This window comes from Zootermopsis nevadensis, unplaced genomic scaffold, assembly GCF_977971745.1.
Source record: "Zootermopsis nevadensis isolate Lab colony 2312 unplaced genomic scaffold, Znev_1.0 Znev_ptg000007l, whole genome shotgun sequence".
NCBI lineage: Eukaryota > Metazoa > Arthropoda > Insecta > Blattodea > Termopsidae > Zootermopsis > Zootermopsis nevadensis.
Window position 1 is genome coordinate 5,381,374 of NW_028259139.1, and position 24,898 is coordinate 5,406,271.

The 24,898-nt window shown below is 35.0% G+C and overlaps 3 protein-coding genes across 10 annotated transcripts; 1 reads left to right on the top strand and 2 right to left on the bottom strand.

The window, feature by feature from the left end:
• Positions 1-508: 508 nt before the first annotated feature.
• Positions 509-3,391, top strand: elm (calcineurin like EF-hand protein 1 elm). Its single transcript, XM_022062645.2, has 4 exons — positions 509-1,104; positions 2,146-2,409; positions 2,802-2,895; positions 2,989-3,391. The coding sequence occupies exons 1-4, from the start codon at positions 1,038-1,040 to the stop codon at positions 3,131-3,133; spliced, it is 570 nt and encodes a 189-aa protein (XP_021918337.1). The 5' UTR covers positions 509-1,037; the 3' UTR covers positions 3,134-3,391.
• Positions 3,392-4,846: 1,455 nt separating this feature from the next.
• Sec23 (transport protein Sec23) lies at positions 4,847-20,014 on the bottom strand. 4 transcript variants are annotated; one of them, XM_022062365.2, is made up of 18 exons: positions 19,931-20,014; positions 19,351-19,499; positions 18,635-18,765; positions 18,205-18,291; positions 17,497-17,819; positions 17,183-17,327; positions 17,027-17,071; positions 15,064-15,338; positions 14,418-14,560; positions 14,013-14,164; positions 12,929-13,035; positions 12,247-12,400; positions 11,966-12,117; positions 11,163-11,337; positions 10,291-10,446; positions 9,639-9,704; positions 7,902-7,922; positions 4,847-6,002 (listed from the first exon to the last, which is right to left on the bottom strand). In XM_022062365.2, the coding sequence occupies exons 2-18, from the start codon at positions 19,496-19,498 to the stop codon at positions 5,913-5,915; spliced, it is 2,370 nt and encodes a 789-aa protein (XP_021918057.1). In that variant the 5' UTR covers position 19,499; positions 19,931-20,014; the 3' UTR covers positions 4,847-5,912. The 4 variants fall into 4 exon arrangements, with proteins under 4 accessions (XP_021918057.1, XP_021918074.1, XP_021918064.1 ...); XM_022062382.2 differs by lacking the exon at positions 17,027-17,071; XM_022062372.2 differs by lacking the exon at positions 7,902-7,922.
• LOC110829130 (uncharacterized protein C14orf119-like) lies at positions 19,931-24,819 on the bottom strand. Of its 5 annotated transcripts, none has more exons than XM_022062537.2 (4): positions 24,594-24,819; positions 23,635-23,673; positions 21,015-21,148; positions 19,931-20,014 (listed from the first exon to the last, which is right to left on the bottom strand). In XM_022062537.2, the coding sequence occupies exons 1-3, from the start codon at positions 24,817-24,819 to the stop codon at positions 21,042-21,044; spliced, it is 372 nt and encodes a 123-aa protein (XP_021918229.1). In that variant the 3' UTR covers positions 19,931-20,014; positions 21,015-21,041. The 5 variants fall into 5 exon arrangements, with proteins under 5 accessions (XP_021918229.1, XP_021918238.1, XP_087200205.1 ...); XM_022062546.2 differs by lacking the exon at positions 19,931-20,014 and adding an exon at positions 22,711-22,962 and having other exon boundaries at positions 20,895-21,148; XM_087344079.1 differs by lacking the exon at positions 19,931-20,014 and adding an exon at positions 22,711-22,962 and having other exon boundaries at positions 20,895-21,148; positions 23,529-23,673.
• Between the last annotated feature and the right edge of the window lie 79 nt (positions 24,820-24,898).

A 24,898-nucleotide genomic window follows, 5' to 3' on the forward strand; every position in this document is an offset into this window, starting at 1 on the left:
GAAGTTTTCATGACTGTCTTCCAGATTGTGAAGACTCGTAGTCTTATTGATGGTTAAAACTTTCAGATGATCCAATGTTAGAAAGTTTTATAGGAACGTATTACCTCTACTTTCAAGAAGATGATAGCCGATATTTATATCACATTTTTCCACTTCCTTTCACTTCAAACATGTTATTGCAAATCCATTTTCACCCAAAAAATCTAAATTATAAAGAGATTGTCATGTTTTTACGAGTACATTTTCAAAGCATTTGCATTACCAAGGCAAAAAATGTCAAAAGAGTTATTTACTATTCATCCCAACCCATATCATGACAACTGGAGGATGATGTACTAGTTCTGTAACAAAATGAAAATTCTCCTCGGATTAGCCCACAGAGTTTCGTGATGACAGTTTTAGTGTAACGCTTATTCATCATTGAAGACGATTTTATCGCGTTTTGGTATTATGTTAAATGTGCTAATCATCCTCACATGGGCAGTTTGTCCGTAATACGTATCATTGTCTGTTAACTCTCGAACGAACATTAACCGATATGGTTGCAAATTTAGGTCGACTTTCATATGGTTTTGCATTGCCGAATCTGATATTTCAAGCTCTGCGAATCGTTTTACGGGTTGGCTTGTGTGGTGAACTGGTAACAAATTCCATGAGTGTTCAGTGGAGGGAAACACAGCTAAACACATATTACACGTGATTGTACCGTTTTATTATCCATATTGTTCTAAAAGTTATGACATGGTCATAAAAGGCTTTTCGGTATTTATGACTGTATAGTTCTGAAATGTGGTTCTTGGAATCTGTGTATCGAAAAACAAGGGTTCCGTGCATCAAATGTTTGAGCAGTACCCTGGTGCCTGCAGGTTTTGCGTCATAGTGAAGTGTCTTTACGTCTCAAGGTCCTTTGTCACTCTAAGCAAGTGTTGATTTGTATAGCTACGTACATGTTTATCATGTGTTTGTAATTGAAGGAGTATTCATTCTGTCAATTGTATCGTTTCCGAGACTCAAACAGTATCTTAAAAATCTAAAATATGGGTAACAGGTCATCGTTGCTGCTGCGAGAAGAAGAGATTGCTCAAATTCAAGAAGAAACGGGATGTAATAAATGGTTTAATTTATTTCATTATTTTAAGCGTTATAAAACGTGTACTTTGCCCAACAATTAACCTCGTATGTGCACTGAAATCAAAGTGAAACCTGTAATAGCTGCTATAAAAGATACAAAAAACATGATAAAATTTATTTGTGAAACTCGAAAAAATCCCTCAAATTTGTGTTAATTTTGGGGATAAAAAGTCAGCGTCTCTTATTACAGAGAATACTGTTATGTTGACTTTTATTGACACGACCATATTCAAGCAGAGTATGTGAGGTTAGAATAAATTTAGGGCAGGGATGGAATGGCTTTTGTTAGGTCCAGTAACTTGTTGCCTGATAAAATTGTATGTTGATCGAATGAACTGAGAAATTAGATGTAGATTTAATTCAGAATTTTGTAAGGGTATATGTTTTTATCAACAGTTTATAGTATATTGTTTTTCTTAAATCACGATGATCAGTTTGGTAGACTGGGGTTAGGCAAGAAATGCTACTGTGAGATTTATTATTCAGTGCTAGAAGAGGGGAAAAGGAATTGGGATGATGCATTTTCATTTTCTATTACAAAGAAAAGTGACATTATGTGGGAAGTGCAGTAACAAGCATATACATAATTCTAGGTTTCTGAAGGAATGTATGAGTTTGCTGGCCCAATGAAGGGTGGTTAGTTTTTACAAAACCCAAAGATCTTTAACCATACAAATTTTAATGGGTGCCACATTGATGACTGTAAATTATGGTGTCATAAATTATGGTAAATTATGCTGCATCAAGTGCAGATTTTATTTTACATCTTTGGAATCTTACAAATCTGGGATATGATTATTGTTTGTTTAAAGCATCACATATTTAACCCCTATCTTATTCAATTTGGTGTAGCTATAGTGTCTTGAATGTCAGTTATTGAATTTAGTTTTCCTAGTGTAACATTTTCAGATAGTAGTGGACTTCCGAACTCAAAACCTTTTTTTTTTTTTTGCTTTCTTCTAACCTACATTATTAACCTACCAAGTTATAAATTGTATATTTGTTTGTTAATAGTTACACCCAATCAAATAGAGCGTCTGTACAGCAGATTCACAAGTTTAGATCGTGGTGACTGTGGGACTCTGAGCCGCGAAGACTTCTTACGTATTCCAGAACTTGCCATAAATCCTTTGGGTGACCGCATAGTACATGCTTTCTTTGAAGAAGGCTGCAGTGATCGAGTCAACTTTCTGCAGTTTATGCAAGTTCTGGCCCACTTTCGTCCCATAAAGAAAGGCAGGGACAACAAACTGAACTCAAGGGAACAGAAGTTAAAATGTGAGTGGCACAATACAGTATGATTGCTGCCTCCATTATCATCGCTGTGATGATGGAAGCAGCAAGTACCTCTGAAATGTTGGTAAACTTCTACTAGACTGCATGCTGATTTAACCCAGAAGACACAATGCAGAGTTGCTGACTGTTAAAGTGGGTGGTACATGTAGTTATCATTGGGTTTTAAGGGTTAAACTTTATAGTGTCTTTCAGGCACTTTATACTGTTTTTTTCTACCAAGTAGGGTGAATGTTTACATCGCTATCCATAGTGTAGGCAGGTACACAGGTGCTTGAGATGAATGTTATTTTACAACCACATTAAATAAATAGTGTTTTGGAAAATTATCTTACTCAGGACTGAAAGTGTAAAAATTGTTCGCTTGTGATTTTCAGTTGCATTCAAGATGTATGATTTGGACAATGATGATAAGATTTCCAAAGATGAACTCTTAGCTATTCTTCACATGATGGTTGGGGCAAATATCAGGTAAGAAACAAACAGAACAAGAAAACACTTTCATAAAATGACTTGCATATACTAGCAGTTTATATTTTACTGATTTTTTTTTCTTTTTTCCAGTGAGGAGCAGTTGACGAGCATTGCTGAGCGTACAATTGTAGAAGCAGATCAGAATGGTGATCAGATGATTTCCTTTGAGGAATTTTGTAATGCATTAGAAAGAACTGATGTCGAACAAAAGATGTCGATCAGGTTTCTTAACTGAAATATTAATGAATTTAGAAGCTTAATTTGTTGTTATAGAAAGGTAATTTCCTTTGTGAAAAGTATGAAGATATGTAAAAAGCCTTTGTATTCCATTATCAAGATATTTTATATTAGTTTTGAAAGGTAGGTTGCTCTTCAGTAACATCTCAAATGCTGTAATGAGATTACTGTATGTGTATTATATTTTGATTGTGCTGGTAATCATAATTGTACCATATTCAGCACTGTAATATATGAATAAATGCAGTTATTTTAATGTGAATGTGTTCATTAAAAAAATAGTGTTCCTGTATAAATTAAATATAATGTAGGTAAATAACCTCAATTTTAATGATAATTCTCTAAAGGTTTGATATATGGGTCATTCAGTAAGGTACAAATACTTTAAGCATTGTTAACTGTATGAGGATCATTTGATAACACCCATTCTTTGATTTATAAACATTTCGTTTGATGAAAACTGTTTTTAAAGTGCCCATTAATTTACCTGCAACAAATTGTGGTTCCAAACTTCCAGAAAAAAAGTTAGAATACTGTATACAATCATTAAATAACAACAGTATTACTTGTTTATGATAGCAAAAATAATGTTTGTAGGTTGAAAATTGGGTACAAAATTACAGTTGCACAAATTTTTAATTTCTGTAAAATTGGAGACTTCATTACTTTGATTGGCTGATACCTTCTCTGGTCAACACTGCATTCTCATTCTTCACCATTATTTTTCTTTTCTTTTATGGAGTGTAAAAGGAAGAAGCAAAAGAATTAGAGTGGACATCAACATTAGTCACATGCATTGGATCTGCCTCATCTTATAAATCATCTAATAGTTACTGCAACACACTGGGCATTATTCCAGGATAACTTCACTCTTTTTAATACTTTTTGTATGTTTTCATTGATTTTATTAAATTTTAGACCAGAGGTGGTAAATCTATCTGCTCTCTGGTTCAAAATTAACATTACATTGACTAAATTTAAAATTAGACTAGCATAAAGAAAAATATATTTTTACAATGAATTCATGGATAAAATGGAATACAACTGTCACAGGGACTCCTGCCACCGCAATGTCGTGAAGACTGGTAAGTGCAGCTTCCACAGATGTTCACTTGGCCCAGTGACCAACAATGCTGCAATTGATAGCATGAACCCCACACACTCGCTGCAGTTGCTTGTTGTTTCCAGCAGTCTCCTCACACACACACCCACACCAAGAATTAAATTACATTGCTTCTGACAGACATCAGTGGGTGTAGCAATCAAAGTTTGATGAATGCTACAGCAGTCATTTGTGAGAGGATATATTTATGATAAAAGTAAGTGGGGAGGATGTATCTATAGCCTGTACAAGTATGCTGTTGAATAAATATTGATCTCAAAGAAAATTATGGGGAAATTACTTCTGTTGTGATCCTCATACATTCATGTCAGTATTTTTATCTGAATGCCTATATTGGTACTTCATGGTCACATCTGCCTGTCAAGACTGCAACTGTTCATGGTAACATGCACCCTTCGGTCCACAAACTCAGAAGATAAAAGCAGAGGTTGGTGTGGAGGTACTGGTGACAAATGAGGATACATGCTAACAAAAATATGGTAAGAGTAAAGGGGGGGACAAACCAAAGGTTGCAGAAGGAAGATAGTGAAATTGTGCAGGGAATCATGTCTGTTGTGAATTCAGTATGGGACACTGAAATACACATAATTCACAAATTCAAAATTTTAATACCCTTTGACATTTAACTATATGAAGTCTATTGACGTGAAACAAGGGCTGATCATAAAATTCTGGAACTTATTCTACTGGATGCTAAAACCTTAATCTTAGTCCATACTGAAGATAAGCTCTTTCTCATGGGACGAAATGAATGATGCGGGTAATCGAAAAAAGTAACAAAGTAAACAATGCAAATGTTCTTTTGGAGACATATTTTGGGTACATAAATCAACAATTTCTGACCACAGAATTCATATGCTTTCAAGTTTAATTAACCTGCAATACATGGTATCATTTGTCCTAGATTTGTTATAGATTCACCAACAAAACTTGTACAAGCAACGTCTTGTCTAAACAATGGGTTTAATAACTTCCACCTCCCAGATAACTTTAACCTAAAAATTCTCAAATTCTGTTTATTAATTTATTTAGCCCTCTTTAGAATACTACTGACTGGAAAAAGCTCATTTTCTGAAGTGATTCTTAAAAATTATGGGATACAGTGCCGTCTTCAGCTTCATCAAATCATGTGGTCCAGATGTCTTCTTATCAAACTATATTTATCTTAATGACAAATTTTTGCACTGCCAGTCTAGACACCCTCATATGCACTATCTTCTCTCAAACACAACTGTCTTGTAAAACATTTCTCCCATACAGAAGTTCTTTAACCACTGACATGACAACTAGAATCATTATGTTCAATCACGGGTGGACTACTTTGAAGGCAATGAATGTGATCAACTGATATGATTTTCAGTTTTCATAAAAAAGTCCTGGAATTTTATGACCTGCCCTTACAAATTTAATTTACAATGACTGAGAACTTCCTTATATTTATAACATTTCTGAACAGTATTAATAAAAAATAATTACGGAAAGAGACCTTATTAAATAGACTGACTACAGTTTGAATACACAGTAAGTATATATAATTCAGGATGCAAGTGTTTCCACATTAAAGTTGTGTGCAACAGAGCTGAAATACTGCTCAACAGTAATCACACAATATGTACCACAATTAATGCACCAATGAACATAAAGTTCATAAAATCTACGCAGTTGAAGAAACAGCCAGCTTCTTGAGATGTTCCATAAAAACTTGCAAGCTGACATCATCTGTTAAGACAGGAGAACCACTTTCCTGAAATGTTGAAACAAAAGTAGTTACATATTTTGCTTAAGTTAAGAATATCTAATACTAAGAATTAATATTTAATGTGATATAATTATCCACTTAAAAGATCTATGGTAGGAGAAAAGCCATCTCACAGAAGAGGCTAACATTTATGTTCCATTCACCAACAAAGGAAGCTGTTATACAAGATGTTCATTTAATCTGGCTTCATATACACCAAATCTCTACCTTCTCATGACTATGCTGCACTAATAGTGTATTTATATTAGTTAAAATTACCACCCACTAGCCACATTAATCCCTGAAGCAATATGTGCAAACTGAAAATAAGACTTTTTTCATTAAAGTTGTTTACAATTATTTATACTACATATCCCCTTGTAGTCAGCAACTTTTCTTCACTCAGCACAATTATACTATATTAACAAAGCAAAGTAATGGTGCCTGAAACAGGCACATAAATACACAAGGAGCAAATGCAATGCCTTATCTGTGAAGTCACAGGATTACATTCTGAGTAACAGCAATGACAAGTGAGGAAGAATGGGTAAATTGAGACATTTAATGATATCTCTCAACTGATGTCGAGAGAATACGGCTGGTGTCAAAAGGCAAACTCACATAAATAGTGCTGATTTTTTAAAATAAATAGCTGATGAAGATTATAAAGGATTACTGAATATTTGGAAATACACTGATTCTTTATACAAATGCTTTTAAGTACTCAAAAATGTGATAAGGCAAGCCTGAAAAGTAAATAACCTTAGCAACACAATATTCACAGCTAAGATGGGGCTGAGAACTTCAAATCTACTTGTAACTAAGTCCCAACTGCAGCCATGGGGCAAGATGTACAGGATGAATAACCTGCACAAATTATAAATGGGGACAGGAAAATGAAGAATGAGTACTGACGAGAACAAGGCAAAGATTGTGTCAATACCACATGAGATATAGCAATACATATGTACAGGCCAAGTTATGCATTCATTTCACTACCCCACTAAAGAAATCCAATGCCAACCCTGTAAGCAAACACAGCAGGCTAAATGAAAAGTTAAGACAGAAAGCAAAGCCTTGTATTGGAGTCATGTGATGTCTCCAACACAAATCAACATCCATTTCAGTCGTGCATTTAAACCACTGTTATCCAAATAAAGTTCACAGCTGCAAAAACATGGAGGATTACACATTAATTTATAAAAGAGCAGCTGACAATTAAATTGTATTAGTAAGTGAACATCTTGTACATAATTACATAATACCTGACATCTGTTTCAGATGCTTTGAAAAATTTAATGTTTTGTAACTTCATCCCTTATATTTGAACCTGCCACATTAGACTGAAACATGAAGTTCAACAAACAGAAACTAATGAACAGTGTGTGTGTGTGTGTAAAAGTGACTGAGAATAATAATCAAGAATTCATCAGGTAGGTAAAACTCATGAAGTACCACCCATTTCCACAATGTTTTGACAACAAAACTAGGACTAATGGACATGGGTTTTGTTTAAAGGTTAATATTACATAAAAAATAACAGATAATTAATTTGGAACATATTAATACTGTGAAGATTATGAGTAATTCTTAAAACAAGAACTTTATTACTTTATTACATGTTGTTTCATGCAATGTAAATTTAATTAGGTTCAAAATGAAGATGGCATTGATAGATGTTGAAAATGTTATAATATCCAATACTTTCCAATGTATTATGGGCCAACTGGTCCTTATGATGACCAAGTACTTAGTTCTCACCAATTTAATTGTGTCAGCAGAAAACATGAAAATATTATTGCAACTTCTGTGCTCAAATTGGAGAACAAGATCTAAATACACAACATGAAATATTTAAAAACTGCCTCCCACCACCAAAAAGTAAGAATATAAAAATAACACTACCGCATTTGGAATCGGCATCGCCTGTTGAGAACAAAAAGAAAAAAAAAATATTAAACTGCTGAAAAACTAGCCATGAATAACACATAACAAATTAAGATCATAATGGTTAAATGTTTCCATTAGACGGCCTATTCACTTGTGAGTGTTCAAAATGGGAACTTCATTAAACATACTTATAGACAAAGGAAAATAGAACAAACATTTGAATGTTAAATTGACTAAAAAGTGTCCCAATAAGTGATACTACTGTAAACAAAGTATTTCAGGAACTTTAAGAAGATACATTTACATCATGTTTTGTGTTCTAAACAGCTTTATTAGCCACAAAAGAAAAAGTTGAGCTGTCTGCTCAAGCCAGGTAACACTAATCTGAAACACACATATAAAGTACCAGGTGATTCAAAAAGGACTTCACAACTTTGAAAGTGTATAGAAATTTAATCAGAAAGCTTACAGAATCGGTTGAGGTGTCATTTTGTAGCAAAACAAATCGAGTTTGACTCATGTTGTGCTGTAGTACCGAATTCCATCACCGTGAGCGCAAGCGGCAGTGCATTTGAAAATGGCTAGTTTTACAGGTGCGGAGCGCACTCGCTGTGTGCTACGGTTTGAAGAAACGAAATCTGCGACAATGGTTCAACGAAATTTTCGCACCCAGTATGGTAAGGATCCTCCTAGTAGACGTACAATTTACTCTTGGCACAAGAATTTTGTTGAGACTGGTCGTTCTGTTCGCCATGAGAAATCTCCAGGTCGCCCGCGTGTTTCTAGTGCTGTTGTGGAACACGTTCATGACAGCCCAAAGGTGAATGTGTTTTGTGCCCTTAGCAAAGTTAAAGTGTATGGCCCGTTCTTTTTCCATGAGAGAACCATGAATGGTATCGTGTATCTGGATATGCTCGAAAATTTTCTCATACCACAGTTAGACAAAGATGACCAAAAAGGACGCATTCACTTCCAGCAAGACGGCGCACCACCTCACTACATCACAGAAGTCCAGGATTTCCACAATAACCGTTTCCCAGGTCGGTGGATTGGTTGAACAGGGTCGATAGCATGGCCACCTCGTTCTCAAGATTTGACACCTCTCGATTTTTTCTTATGGGGTTTCATTAAAGATTGTGTGTATGTTCCACCCTTACCAGCCAATCTCACTGAGCTCAAAGCTCGAATCACCGCCGCAGTTGCAGAAGTGACACTGGATATGCTGGATCGTGTTTGGCAAGAAATTGATTTCAGGTGGGATGTCTGCAGTATCACCAATGGCAATCACATCGAACCAAAATGACTGTTTGAGGTAAAACTTGATTTGTTTTTCTACAAAATGACACCTCAACCGATTCTGTAAGCCTTCTGAATAAATTTCTATACACTTTCAAAGTTGTAAAGTCCTTTTTGAATCACCCTGTACTTCAAAGCTGATACAAATAACTGCAAATAAATGGGGGTAGAGGGTGGGAGGGACAGGAACATAATTACTATTTTGCACCACTGTCAAAAACATTCACCCTTTTTATGAACTTCTTCCCACTTCTCATCCACAAGCAAAGAAACAAGAAATCTATGAAAAGTGCAGAAAATTAAAAAATCAACCAAAATTAGATTTTTTGTCTCAAATAATGCTTCTACCAAATACTAATCTGTGAATATCCCCTACTGCATGAATGAAAAAATTAAAATTAAGTAATGCTATGAGAGCAACACACAAAAATATAAAGCCAAAATTATAATACTTACCCCTCCATAGGCATACATGTTGTTATGAGTTTGTGAAGGATTGACTTTTGACAGCAGAAATCGGGCCTGTAAAATGCAAACACAGAATCTAACCTAAGACTAAACGTAGGATTCAAATTACATGGTAAATATACTTTAAATTCTCTGGGTAAGATTTGTAAGCAGATGTGTGTCTGATAAGAATCTTTAAATTATTCAAGGAATTATTACTGCTGACATACCTCAAGAAAAACTTGGATATCTCAGGGTTGCATCTGTGTAGGTGTTAAACAGTGATATTTTATATTTTAAATAGAAAGCTGACTCCTTGTGACTGTGCCTACTGCATTTCTATTCATGTTTACTTATTACCAGTACAAATCTACCACAGATAATACACAGCTAAATACACCAGATATTACATTTTAAGAAAAAATATTTTCCCTTCTATTCTGTTAGACACATAATAAAGTATTTAAAAAGAAAAAACGCATATTGATGAAATCTATATGTTGTGTTACGTACCACTTCTTTTGTGCACTGGGCTGTTTTTTTTAAAAACATTATAAAATCTTCTGAGTAGTTCTGAAGATCAAACATCTCATCTCATCTCATCTCATGCACTTAAATACATGCTAAAAAAAACTTCTGTTGCTGAAACTGTATTACTGACCTGTGAGCCCCCCTGCACTGTATCAATATAGCGAGGCATTGGGAATCGTGTCTGAAGAATTTCTTGTGCATCATCTATAGGTGCCTGGAGCAGCTGCAGGAAGTTCTCATATTCTGGCATATCTTGGTAATGTAAAGATCGCCACTGAGCTATGGTCTGAGGAAGTTAAAATTAAGAGAAAATTCATAATTTATCTGTCATTAGAGGAAAATAAATTTCTGGGTAGTTGTTGGGTTTTATGGCAACATAAGACTTGTTACAGGAACCTATAAATATAATTAATAACAATGACTTGAGTGACATCTATACAACTAATTAACAAATAAACCTGTTTCTACAGAAGTAATAGGTTATCCTGTTTTAAGGAACAATAAACTTGTTTTCAATAAGATTCATTTCATGTTCCAATTATTATTCATCTCTATGGCTACATTAAGAAATAAATAAATTTATTCAAAGTAATTGTTAATTTTCTGTAACTGGTTTACAGGACAATTACATATCTGGTTCCAGTCAGAGGAATTTTCTGGTCTAAGTGTAATTCAGATTCCATTATTATTATATGTTACTTCTGCCGGTTCAAAAATTGAGCAAACATGAGAAACAAACAAATAACATTATCTGGGGATTCAACAAGCTGATGCAATACCGCCAAGCTATTGGTTTCCTTGACTGCTGACCTTAGGGTCTCTATGACACTAGACATATTGTTGGTAAAATTAGTTACTTTAATAACACTTTATTATATCTGATAGGTAAGCATGTTTGAAACATTCCACTACAGCAGTGGATTTGACTCCTTACAGCAAACAAATTACCTTATTATCCCTTTGCATCCAGTATACACATTTTAAAATTATAAATAACCCTACCTCTCCATGGAAGATGAGTATCTGAAAGAATGTGTCCATAAGGAGAATACGGTCAGGCTGTATACTGCTAGTGTCCAAAAGTACGGGCTCGGGTGGCCCATTGAAGCTGTAGCTGTATAGTATTGGTTGGATCATAGTGAGAGATTGCGCCACATCCTCTCTCATTAACATATGCCTGTAAAAAGACTTCAAATTAATTCCTTAAACAATGAAACCTACATGTAATGACTTACTTTGAAATGATACAATCTCTTTGATGTTATCGCAATATCAAAAGAGACCGTTCCACAATCGTGCCTTCTATAAACTATGCTTCAGACACTGTGCTGTTTAATTATTGAACAAAGTTGCTTAACCGTTACCAGATTTCTTTACAGCCAAGCAATTATTATTTTGAGAATCTACATGACAAATGAAATCAAATTATGTCAGTTCTAAATGTAGGTCTCCAGGATGAGAAACAGTCACATGACTTTGAAACCAATCACAATATTCCACGCACCTCCTAAAATCTAGAACACTAAACTGATAAACCATATTTCCCTTCCATAGCAAAGCCTCACAATGGAGAACTCTTCTACAAGACCACAAGTATTTGTTTATCCACAACTGTTTAAAGTTTCACTAAGAAAGAAAAGAAAATACTATGTATCTTCTGCCACTGAATGAGTGTTCCATTTCATCCGCGTCACATAGCATTGAGACATTCTGCACAAACTCTTCTGCTATGGATTTATTTATTAATAAACATGGAGAAGTGAAGTGAACAACTAATCTACTTGAACATTCTATGTTTTCCTTACCTGTAGTAGGATGTTTCATCAGGGCTATTATTGAAAACTTGGAGAAAATGTGACCGCCGTAGGTGATACATAAATTGTGGATAAAGAGTAAAGTTGTCTGGTAGGCGGAAGCTGTTTGGATCATCTTTTCCATATTCACCAAACTTCTGACACTATGGAAAACAAAATCAATTTATGAATTAAATTTATATATCATTTAAATACACACACACACATGCATATAATTGATTGTATTCCTGAAATTATATTACTCGCACAACTTTCCGCAACATTTTACTTACAAGTCTGATGAGCATGCGATCTACCCATCGTAACACATCTGGCCCGTCATCTGTCTCCGCTCTATACACAACCATCCTGGCCATTAACACAGCTGCAGCTTCTTGGTCGAATCCAGCACTTATATGATGTAAATTGGTTGAAGCATCTGCCCAACTTGAGAACAAAAGAGCTCACAACATACTGAATTGTACAGACAAGAAACACTTTCCCCCTATAGCGTAATGTTATTTATACCACCATTTTCACCTCAAATTCAGGTTTTGATCAATTCCCTACAGTACGACTGTACACAGTAGGTGAAGACTAGTGGGTAGTGATTTGACTGTACGATTTAAATAATCTGAGGAAAACAGTGTACTGCTCCGACAACATGATCAGTAGACACAGAAAATTTTAAGGAAACATATGAGTAACTTGCATAACCTTGTGTCCACAGTCAACATTATAGATTTTTAGTTATACCTGGCAGCATTACAAACCAACCAACAATTCTAGTCCACAAAAGAATTCGCCTTAGAAACTATGAAGAAAAGTTTGTAAATGAAATTAAGCATGTCCTTCGCAGTAAGACAAGAATCTCTACTATTCTGTACACAAAGCCAATATTTACACATACGAAGAGAAGAAGAGGAAGAATAAAATTTCCAGTTATGAGCAACATTAAAGTCGGACATTACTTACTTTCTAGCTATAGTTGTGACTCGTATGCGCCTCTGTCCACTGGAATGCTGATACTGTGTGATCATTTGGATACAGCCTCTACCACCTTGAGGTATCGGTGCAGGATGCTGAACATAAAAAAGTAATTATAAAGGCATGTTACAAGAAATCCTTTCACAATTTTCAGATTCACCTGAAGTACACTGTAACATTATTTGCTTGATGACAATCTTTCTGGTTACATGTTTCAACCTCAGTGGTTCATCTTCAGACTTTTTCTCTGAATACAATATTTAGGCCAATGATATTATATTCATTATTATGGGTGCTGTTCAGTTTTCTTGATCATATGTGGGAATTGACAATGAGACATAAAACATAAATTTAAAATATGAAAGTTACAAATAAACATTTGTAAGACTTAAAGTTCAAAAATTCATTTTTCATGTTCCTATTAACCGTACATTCTACTGTTGGCTTATACTTACTTCATAATACATTAAAAATGGTGCTGTTGTTTTTGTTGCTGGAGATGGGGTAAGTGTGTACACAATTTGTCATATATCTGATAACACACAACCATGTTTCAGGGTGTAGCATGTGTAATAGTGCCAATGGCAGTAGGTTTTCTGCACACACAAAACTTGAATGTGTTTTGATTTGTGTGCATGTTTTACCAAATAAACTTGTTTGGTTCTTATTTTCTTTTTGACTGTAAACATAATATAGAATGTATGTTTTATGACTGATATGCTCAAGTACTGAGTGTAAAGTCTGCATATAATTTTACCATCAGACTGTCAATAAACACCATCATTATTAATAAATAAATAAAATAAAAAAGGGTACCCAAAGATGACAGTTTCAAAAAGGCTGTTATCAAACAAATAAGGTGAGCATGTGAACTGTTTGAAATGTTAACGATAAATGTACTGTGTGTGTGTGTGGGGGGGGGGGGGAGGGTTGAAATATGCATTACAGTTATTAATTTTACACTTATGATACTATTACATGATGATAAGATAATGATACACATGTTCCTTACTTTTTACACTTTTCCTTATATACAGACAGTAGTATGTGAACAATTTACAATCACAATTACCTGACTCACAACTTCAAAGAACAGTGCACATGTTGAATTTGGATTGAATGTACACAACTTCCACTGGCACGTACTTCCCATTCCTATTTCTGTGTCAGAAACACACGGTCCTTTCACATTAAGGGACACACATGAACCAATGGCTCCTGATACTGAAATTACAGAAAGAAATTAACTTAATATGTTGCTCTGACAAACTGCAAAATTTAGTTTCTTCTTAAATTCAACAATACAGTGGAAGTTTCTGATAACTACTGATCTCATAATAATAATTAAAACATTTTTATATATAATCCTTTGACAGGCGGATTTTAGTTCAGCATAATCATGGTTACATATTTTATTCAGGGTTATAATTATTCCAGAAATTCACTCATTGGGAGTCCCCCCCCCCCCCAAACGTACCTTTCAACTCTCTTGAAGTCTTCACTTCTAGGGTCCCATTGAAAGCCATTTTTAATTCTCCTTTCTGGTCCCTAGAAAATACTCTCTGAAAAGTCTGTTTAAATAGAGATGAGTCGAAGCAATCACCCATAACCATGTGGCCACTGAAAACATGAAATGACTACTAATGCAATGTTTTACACTAAAGTACATGATCAAAATGACATCATTACTTAGAAATATTTTGGTTAGGTTAAATAACCTGAAAGTTTCACAGCTACTAAGTGAAAGAATTACACACATTTATCTTATGAACAAAATTCACATTGTGAAAAGACGTTTTATGAACATAATCACTTATGAATGTAACAGAAGAAGAAAACAAGATAGTTCATAATCAACATTTTTTATTTAAAGATTTTAAACTTTCTAAATGAACTGTTAATATGATTGCATGTCAGCTTATGGCAGAACTATCTGAACATTACATACATTCAATTCCACAACCCCCACATTATTATTTGCTTGATAACACACTTTCTTTGTACATAACGCTTCTATCTGGCAGTGATTAAATGCTGCAACCACAGATATTAAAAAAATATGTAAACCGCATATACCAGCTACAAGGGTCAATATTACAACAGGAAAGTGTTTTGGAACTCACCCTGTAGAGTTACAACACTGCTTCATTTCTAACAGCCCTGTTTGGTCCAGAGCACATGAATAAATATCTACGGCGTGACCATTTGTGGCGGCACGCACGGCCAGGGCCTCATAATGTTTTGTGGCCTTCTTCATGTAGGTCGCATTATCTCTGTGGATGTCATGATGCGACCTGATTGGTTGACGAAGATCATCATTCACCACTTGACCAGGTCCTTGAGAGCAAGGCCCTCCTACAAATAGCATGATCCTTGCTCCTGTATTTGGGTATGTGCACTGCAGAGAACAAACAGTTATCAAAAGGAATGAACCAAGAGAGTTTCTTGCATGTCAATATCACATATATGCTACAAAATGTGTTTACAATCCAACTCACATGGTGCTGTATTACCTTTCTTGAAGTCTGAAGCCAATGTGCACCTCTGTGACCAATTTTACACTATGTATGAGTTTATTAAACTTTTAGAGCTGCTAATTAAATCACAACTGTATTTATATACCAACAGCTTACAACATATGATCTGGAAGAATTCTAATGGTTAAAGCAAATTTATTAATATTCTCTAAAATTATTTCAAAATAAGCTTCAAGTTAATTAAATTTCCATTTCTTAAACTAAAATTTTAATAGAATTAATTACCAAACGTACAATTATTTAGCGAACTGGAAGGAAATAAAAATGTTACTCAGAATCCACTATACACAGCACATAGCATTCTGTCCTGGCACTAGTAAACTGGTTCAAAGAAATTTGAAAGAAGCACACAAACAATACACAAATGTGATTAAATTTAATTATCACAAACGGTGTGTTAAAGTGTGATTCAAATGATTACAGCAAAACCCATGAGAATAACTATTATGCCACATAGAATTTCATCAAAGTGGAAGGCCAAAAAGTGTATCTCATCAAAATTAACCCAAAATAATATATTAATCGTGTCCACTTTTCTTGAAGTTCTAACAGAGTTTGAAGATTCATTCTATGTGCTAAGTGCTTAAAACCTTTCCAAACACAACCTCATACAATCTTTTATGCTTGTAAGAAACAAATGCACTAGAATAAATATCAGAAAGCTGCGAGAATCTAAAACATACACTTGAATAACCTTTAAAAACAGCATTCCTCAGCCATGCAATGAAAAATGTTGCTGGCTTGTTACACTAACTGTATACCAAAGGTATAAACAGAACCAGGTAGAATGTAAAAGGGGGGGGTGAAATATAATATTGTTAATATGCAATGAAATCTTTTCTAATTTAGAATTAGTCCTAAAACAACAGATTACTTAAGGCATTTCACAGGGCTCAATGGAGAGGGTATCAGCACAATGCAAGGCCTCTACCTACACAGAGGAAAATGGACATACATCCATACACTAAGCGATTCAAACTCGCAAACAAGCTGAAATCATTTAGGACCACATGTTCCAAAGATCACAAAGCTCATATAACTGAAACTGCATAAATTCACATATAAGAAACAAGACTGTTCATGTAGGTGTCCATCCAGTCTGTCACAACTACATTGGATAATGACCATTTTATAAGATTTTTTTTATATTCATAAACATAAGTTACACATTTCTGCCATGCTACAAAAAAGTATTTAACACAAATCTAAAAGAATTTTAAGTAGTTACAGCAACATTCCTGGGATGCACTAGATATCCAGTAAAAGCCTTGGGCGCTGGGTTTATATCTCAACCATTGCCACTACAACTTAAATGAAAATAAACAAACATACGAGTATAATAACCTCAAAACTCACAAAACATCAAATATTCCCCAGACAATGGACAATGTCCAACATTCCTGTAATGCACAGAATCAGCTGTTGCCACAAATATTTAGATAATCACAACCATTGCAAGACATAATAAACTCAAATGTCTTGACATTCTTTGACGAGTCATATCGTTACAAAAAAAAAAGCAGTCTGACAAAAGAAAACAATGATTTACCATGATAGTAGTGATTTTAGAAACAGGAGCCAAACCAAGAGAAACCTACAAAGAATAAATTGAAGAGAAGAAAATATTTAAATACAATCAAAAGAAAAATGTGCCAATATAAACACCTCATAACTAGACCAACTCAACGTAATTAATATTACTTGCCTCCAGTAATCCAACAGCAATGGACAAAGCAACGCCTGTAGATCGGAGCGACCGTTTACCTTGGGCCACTGGCCAAGGATCACGCTGCAGTTCTCCAAGTAAATCAGTAAGGCTCATGTCACATTTGTGCACTGGCTGCAGAAACCTGAGAGTAACAAATACAAAAGACAATTTGCTTACATCGTCAGTTTTCACGTGCCACGATTAATTACGTTTGTCTTCACTTGAATCAAATCTATATGATATACGCCATTCCTTGCTTGTACATACGTGGCTACATAACATGGTAAGCATATATAATGTGCACAATATACCTGTTAGCTGGTGGTAACACCTGTCCTCCAGGACCTCGAGGTTGCTGCTGCTGAGGTGCGCTGAATTTCCCGATTCCTAGCATATCTTGAATCTGCTTTGCTGTGTAATCTTTAGTGCCCCTAAAAGCATAGCTTTTTGAAATTCCTTCGCAGCCCAGCTCATGCACCTGTATGATTTTTCCAAATGTGACGAGACCAATAAGAGCATCAGGAGGAAGTAAACTAAGAGACATTTGCAGAGAATCTTTCAGTGCACTTAATTCTTCATCATCAATACATGTGTCCACCACTAGGAGGAAAATGGGTGGTAAACATTGTGCACGCTGAAAAATTGAAAATTAACATTAATCAAAACAGGTAATTTAAAAAATAAATAACAACAGCATTATCATTAGCATCACTGTTTGAGCCATCAGACCAGACGATGACAGCATTTGACAAAGGATTTTAACTTGCATTATGATACTGAATATTTGTAGTCTGTAGGAATTATGGGGCATATTTTAAGCACAATCACATTTGCCTGGAGCAAACTTAAAAAAATAAAATAAAACTCCTCAGAGCAGTGAAGATTTGAGACCATCACAATGATTACTCACAAACTTTTTATCTGAACCAGATCACTCTTGGTTCAACCTTTATGTAACCAAATACACGTGGCTTTAGCAACACTATTCAACTATATTCCATGAAAGAAGAAGCACTCACAGTTATGATATATTCAATGGTAGAAAACATTGGAATGACTTCTGCTGGTTGATGTTGTTCTGATATTGCGGCATACTGTGGTGGAAACTGAAATACGACAATACCTCAAATTATCTAATATCCTTACTCAATAAAAACTGCTATTTACATGTGAATTTTCTGGAAATATTCAGATTTCATGTCACCTAGAGGTTCATTAATAATTCAGTCACACTGAAAACTCAATGATACTGATATTTTGGGATAAGCGTGCCTGCACATATAGAAAACCCTTTTTTACTGTTCTTCAGAAGAATATTACTTCCTTCCTTACTGAACATGGTCAACTGAATAACAACTAAGTGAACATTTGAATATCATAGAATAAGTGTACAATGACTTTATTTTAATGACACAAAACTCATTAAATAATAAATCAGTGTATACTCACAGGATTCCTTTGTAAGCAAAAATTGCACACCCAGAGTTTAGCACGATAGTCCACCTGACACAAAGGGTTGAGAATTGCTCTACATGTGTTCCGGCTGCATAACACTGGGTCATATTGAATTGGAGGTAAATCTGAAATATAGTTACACCATCACTTCAATGACCGAAGTTACATGTCACATTTCTTAGGTTATGTACTTTTTTGTATAAAAACATGTGACGCGAGGATGAGTTCAGTTAGGTCCTTAGATCAACTGCCTTTTGCTTCTACAGTTTAATGTAATCTTTATTATTATGTAAATGTAATTTTAAAATAAACTTGTTAGCAGGATGTAATTCTGTAGGTAATTTCCTATCTGCATGTCAGTAGCATTTCATGTTTGGAGACAGGAAGGGTGACATTCGAACAAAATATGGCACTGGGAAGATAGGTTAAGAGAATAGGGAGAGGTTACAGGATAAACAGGGCAGGCCATAGCATGCAGCTTCTAAAACTTTTCTAATGGTATTTGATCAAAACAATGTGTCTTGAAAATATTTTTGCTCCTATAAAAAGGGGGGAGGGTGAGATAGTATTGTAGTTCTTCCTTTTTCCTTTGTAAATGAAAAAAATATTATTGTATGCAAGATGACCACAAAGCCTTGTATTTAAATAGATCTTCACGTAGTGAACACCATCTTACCTCAAATTTGAGGTTATAGTGGTGATGTTCTTACCTGGTCTCTCCTTTAATGGCTGATACAAACAGCCAAGAGGCACAACTAAACGTGTTGTCTCTATTCGGCTCGATGGCCAAACATTCCATGTGAATCTCACCCCATCGCGTTCTTCATTCTGCTGGATGAATTCCTCGTATGTTGTCATCCTTGATAATAAAACACAAAATAAACCTGAATAAAATGCCCTTGATGCTTGGAATAACAAAGGGGATTTTAAAAAACTGTAAGCGAATAAGATCTGAGAAACAAAAACCAACATCATTCTTCTTTATACTTGACATCAAGTGTGGCTTAAAGAGGAGAGTCGCAGTACAACACAAACAGAATGTTAGGTTAGAATCAAGTACGAGCACATAAATTACATTGTTTTATTCAAAATAGAATGGATAGTCTCAGTTCAGATCATGCAACATACAAAATCAGACCAAATTTTAACGTACAAAAGTAAAACCAATTCCAAATTGTTTTGAAATTATTTGTGGCAAAAAAATTGCGTATTTAGTAGATTAATGTAAAAAGGATTAACTTGGTAGAACCAAGTTATACGGAATATATATTGGCAGAGTCCTTTTCTTACCTGTATGCTTATATGCCAAGTTACACCACATCCACAATCATCCTTCTACCAGACCTCCCCGTCAGCAACGGTCCACGTCATTCACTTTAAACAGATGAACAAGACTATCCGGACCTCCACGTCATTCGTTTCAAACAGATGAACACTATCGATACTTATATCAATGTAAAAACGCAATGACATTCATACGATTTAAATTTTACGTTTGTTTATCTCTTTTTTTTTATTAATTTATTTCTTACTTTACTCACATTTAAGAATGACAGAATTGCAATGTGAAAGGTTGAAAATAATCCCCCTCCTTGACTCTTGTAGGATGGGTCCAAGATATCAACAAGAAACAAAAATCAGACACTTGTGAATTAAACAAAAATTGAGTGTTGACACCAAATATTTCGGCAAAGAAGTCACTGGAATGACCACTATCATAATTCAAAACCAGAGCTGAATTGGAGTTTCAACTGACCTGGTTTCAATGAAATTTTTTTCATCACCTTAACTAAACCATGTGGTTACTCCCTATCATTGTTACTTCTCTCTTCATCCAATCACGCCTTTACCTCCAACACATCACTCGCTCCCTAATCTAGAAAGAGTTTCTGAATCCTTCCCAAAGATAGCAAGTGCAGTTTGCTGAATCACTGGATTATCTTCAACATTCTACTCAACTTATCCCAAAAAGCCAATGTTACATATTAAATACCAGATGGGAAACTGTAGGGACAAGAATTCTTACCGAGACCATTCATTTTTACTGGAACATAAGTCATCACAGCCCTGCCATGTAACACCATACAGCAGTCACAATTTTAAATGACCAAAAGGCAATCATGGCAAAAAATGTGTTCTTTAGGTTACTTACAATATGAATTCCTTTAAATATCCCACACTTCAATCGGTATGTCTGTATTATCATTTAGACCATCAGTCTGTTTCTTGGGGCATTACAATTTAAATAATTAGCTCAATATCATCATTTGTCTTTAATTAGATAAAAGATATCATGAAAATGGTTTGAATAAATGACAATACAAATGATTTGACTGCACTCTATGAAAATTTCTGTCGCCATCATCATCATCACCTTGATGATGGAAGCAGTAAGTGCGCATCAGTGAACGTCTACCAGATGAAATGGTGCAACATCCCAGATGCCAATCATCTTCATATTTACTGCTGTGAGAATCTGAAATCTCAGCTGCACTTCATGACTGTTACCTGTAAAGAAGGTGCTACCAGAAATAACTACTCAAATGATTTACACAAATAGTCTGAATCAAGTCTCTCAGCACACATGTAAACCAAAGAAAATTCCTCTTAAACCCTTATGGCAATTATCAAGAACATTTGTGCGGACTTACTACAGCAAAACAATGTAACTACTATACAAGTATTCCTGAAACACATTTTATTTACAACTCATGAAAACACATAACAAAAATCTTGACCCTCCTGGTTAGTTTAAAATATGCTGGCCAGCTGGAATGGCAAGAGAGATTCCATATATTCAAATAAGTATTTAACCATTTAATATATTTGTAACAGATGTAAACTGAAAACACATTTACATATACAGAGTAATGAAAGACACAAAAAGAATAAACAATAAATGGAATGTTAAATAGAATATGAGTAATAACTGCTTAATCCAAGCATGTCAACCATAACTGGCACATCTGACCCACCTTCTTTATGCAGAAGAAATCTGCCAACTACTTGCAGAACACTAAATACATTCAACAGCAAGTATACTAATATTTCCTTACTTGACATACCATACATCAAAACTCTGCACAACGAACTCCATAATTCTTCTAAACTACAAACATACATACTTCTTAAGCTTAACTAATACAGTAACATCTGCAATACATATTCCACTCATGAAACTGATGACTTGTTAAAATGTCGGCTTCCTTTCAAATTCAAATTCCTTCGTAAATTTGTTATGGTAATTACAGACAAGGTACAATTCACTTATACAGACTGCCTTTACTTAAAGTATGTAGAGACAACTTATTATAATTCTAAATGAAACTGTATATAACTCATTTTTATACAGGAAATAAAACTCTATAATGGTGGATTCTGGACTTTTGATGCAGTCACACAATCCAGAAGACCACAAAACATATTACACTGCTGTGAAAACCCCACATTTAAAAATTGTAGACATCAATTATTCTATAACTTGTATGTAGAATGTAGGAATGTCCATGCATGCGTGTGTGTGTTAATTTGCACATTTGTATTATATATGAGATTTCTTCAAATGGCAATCTCAGGTCAGTAACTCGTTGACTAATAGTGTGAACCATTCATTCACTAATCACTAACTTTCATTCTGCTTCTCCTTCACCCCCATCCTGTTCAAACTTGTCCAGAGGGTTTGGCTGGGAATTTGAGACTTTCCTATCATCTATTCCGGATACAGAATCAACTTCTTCTTCGAATTTGCTTACAAATGCTGCATCTACTGCCTTTATCTGATTTAAAAGATGTTCCCGTTCAAATGATCCCCAAGTTTCCGACCATTCTCGAAACAACTTAATGCGACACTGGAACAAGCTAGGAGGCCGATCGTCTCTGCAGCCCAGTCCTTCAACTCCAGATACTAAACCGTTTACGTAACTTGAAGGAACAAACTGTTGGGCCAACACAGGTAAAAAGTCTCCCCGCTGCATTTCGCTCCATTCATTAAACCATTCCACAACATACTGTACTTGCGCTTGTACAGGGGGCCTGTATCCTGCGTTGGAACTCATTTTCTGTATACTTACATTAACCCTTCACTTTAACTTTGTGAAGAAATCAAATGCATTTGCTTGTCACTATTTGGACTCTCAGCAAGATCAAAATTAACGTATTTCCACACATTTATGTTCACAATATTAATAAAAACCGTATTCATTCAGAAAACGGTTTCTTCTACACGAATGTGATTGTGGCGCAAAACATCCTTCAATTTTCTTCTCGTAAAGTTTCATTGACCACCACAGATGAAGAAAGACCACAGCGTGGTGTTGGCAATACTGCAAAAATAAGGCACATCAAATTGTTGCTGAAGCTAATTTCCCCCAAACTTGTGTAAACGTATGATCACCCGCAGAAAAGGGAGAATTGGGGGCTGCAGGAGGTAGGGGAGATCAAACAGTTTTCACGCCTATTACTTGCAACAGTATTTTCAATTAAATTCATTATTTATTTACGTAATGACTTAATTACCAAAGGCTACTTAAAATAAAAAACCGCCGTTCTTTTTCCAAACCCTTACCATCATAAACCCCAAAATCTCAAAATGGTTCGGTTGGCAGACTCCATTGTGTGGTATTCTAAAAACATGTTTTAAAGGCTGGATGTGTTCATCTGCAGGTGTAATGAACGGGGACACCTATTTTGTTGGGTCCATTTGAAAGAGCTAACCCCAATCACTGGATATTTTGTTTTTAGAATACCAAATGATGGACAATGTCCAAAAACTCTGTAATCCAGATTGTAAAACACCTAATTATATTATATGGGCATAATATATCATTTTCCAAAGAATCAAAGTTCTCAAAAAAAGAAAAAACTATGGACAAAACTTGGATTATAATACCTGCTAAATAATTCAAAATCAATGAATATTTAAAAGATACATTCCATTAAATTGAATGAGCTCTATTGCAGTTTAATTTTCTTTGAAAAAACACTTTCATCTTCACCTTCATTGCTTTCCTCATTGTCTTCATCACCTTTACTGTCTGAAATACAGAAGATCAAAGATTACTCCAACAAAATTAAAAAAAAAACATGATCTTTTCATTACTAATCCCATGAAACTATTTGTACTTTCTATTTGTATTTTCCCAGTTAAGACTTCAATTGCACAATGCATTCAGGTTTAAGGGTTCCCTTGTATGCTGCATATTATGAAAATAAGTGAATAACCAATGCACAGGAGCTTAACAGACCAGTGGAGTCTGATTTTTACAACTACTGCCACGACTTTAAAGTCTTCTTTCTTATGTAAGATTTGAGGTTTTCACAGCGGTGAGTATGAAAATTTCTGTCTTATGTCCCCAGCCCCAACCACGGGAGTTGAAGGAGAGAATGTCTAACTACCACTTTGAGAGTACAGCAACTATTCAGAAATCTAGCTGCATCGGTCAGAATGTCCACTCCCTCATAGTCATTACAAACTATTAATGATAATTTAAAGGTAATGCTTGTGAGATATGCATTACTACCACTACTACTATAATAACTATAGCATGACAGTGTTTCTCAATCATGCTTTTCATGTATGGCATACACCAAGATGAGAACATATACCTGTAATCTTCAGTTTAGTCTTCATTTTACTCTGCTCTCCTTCAACATCTAGTTTTTTAATATGGGAAGAAGAAACCCCCCCACACACAGAAAAGTGGCAAATTTCTTTTCAAGAATAAAAACATTTCAGACTCCGATGAGAGAGACAGAGAACTAGCACTGTAATTTGCTGTTTTATCAAACCATACGTCTAGAGTACCACAAATCTTGTAAACCAAGAAACCACTATGAGACCCTGTGCAATCCTACAAGCAAGCTAACGAAGCTCAAGTGATATCATATGGTGAAGGAGTTTGAATGATGCACACGGCATATGAGCTGGAAAAAAATTATTTTATCTCTTGCTTACCTTCTTCAACACCAATACTTTCAAGTTTGCTAATGCCCTGAGAAGTCTGTTCATGCACAAGTTTAGTCAAAAATTCATTGGTTTCCTGTTGGACTATTCTAAGCGAGTCAATAATATATTTCAGACTTAGATCCCCAAACGCTTTTTCACATGTTGATTCGTTAAGTAACGTCCCCTGACTGTCAAAAATTGTAACTTTTGGACCACCATAACCTCCTTCAGCCATGTCAAACAGAACAGAATGTGAATTTGGTGTTTGAACATTGGCAGCAATTCAATATGACGGGAATTGGGTCGTTGAAGAG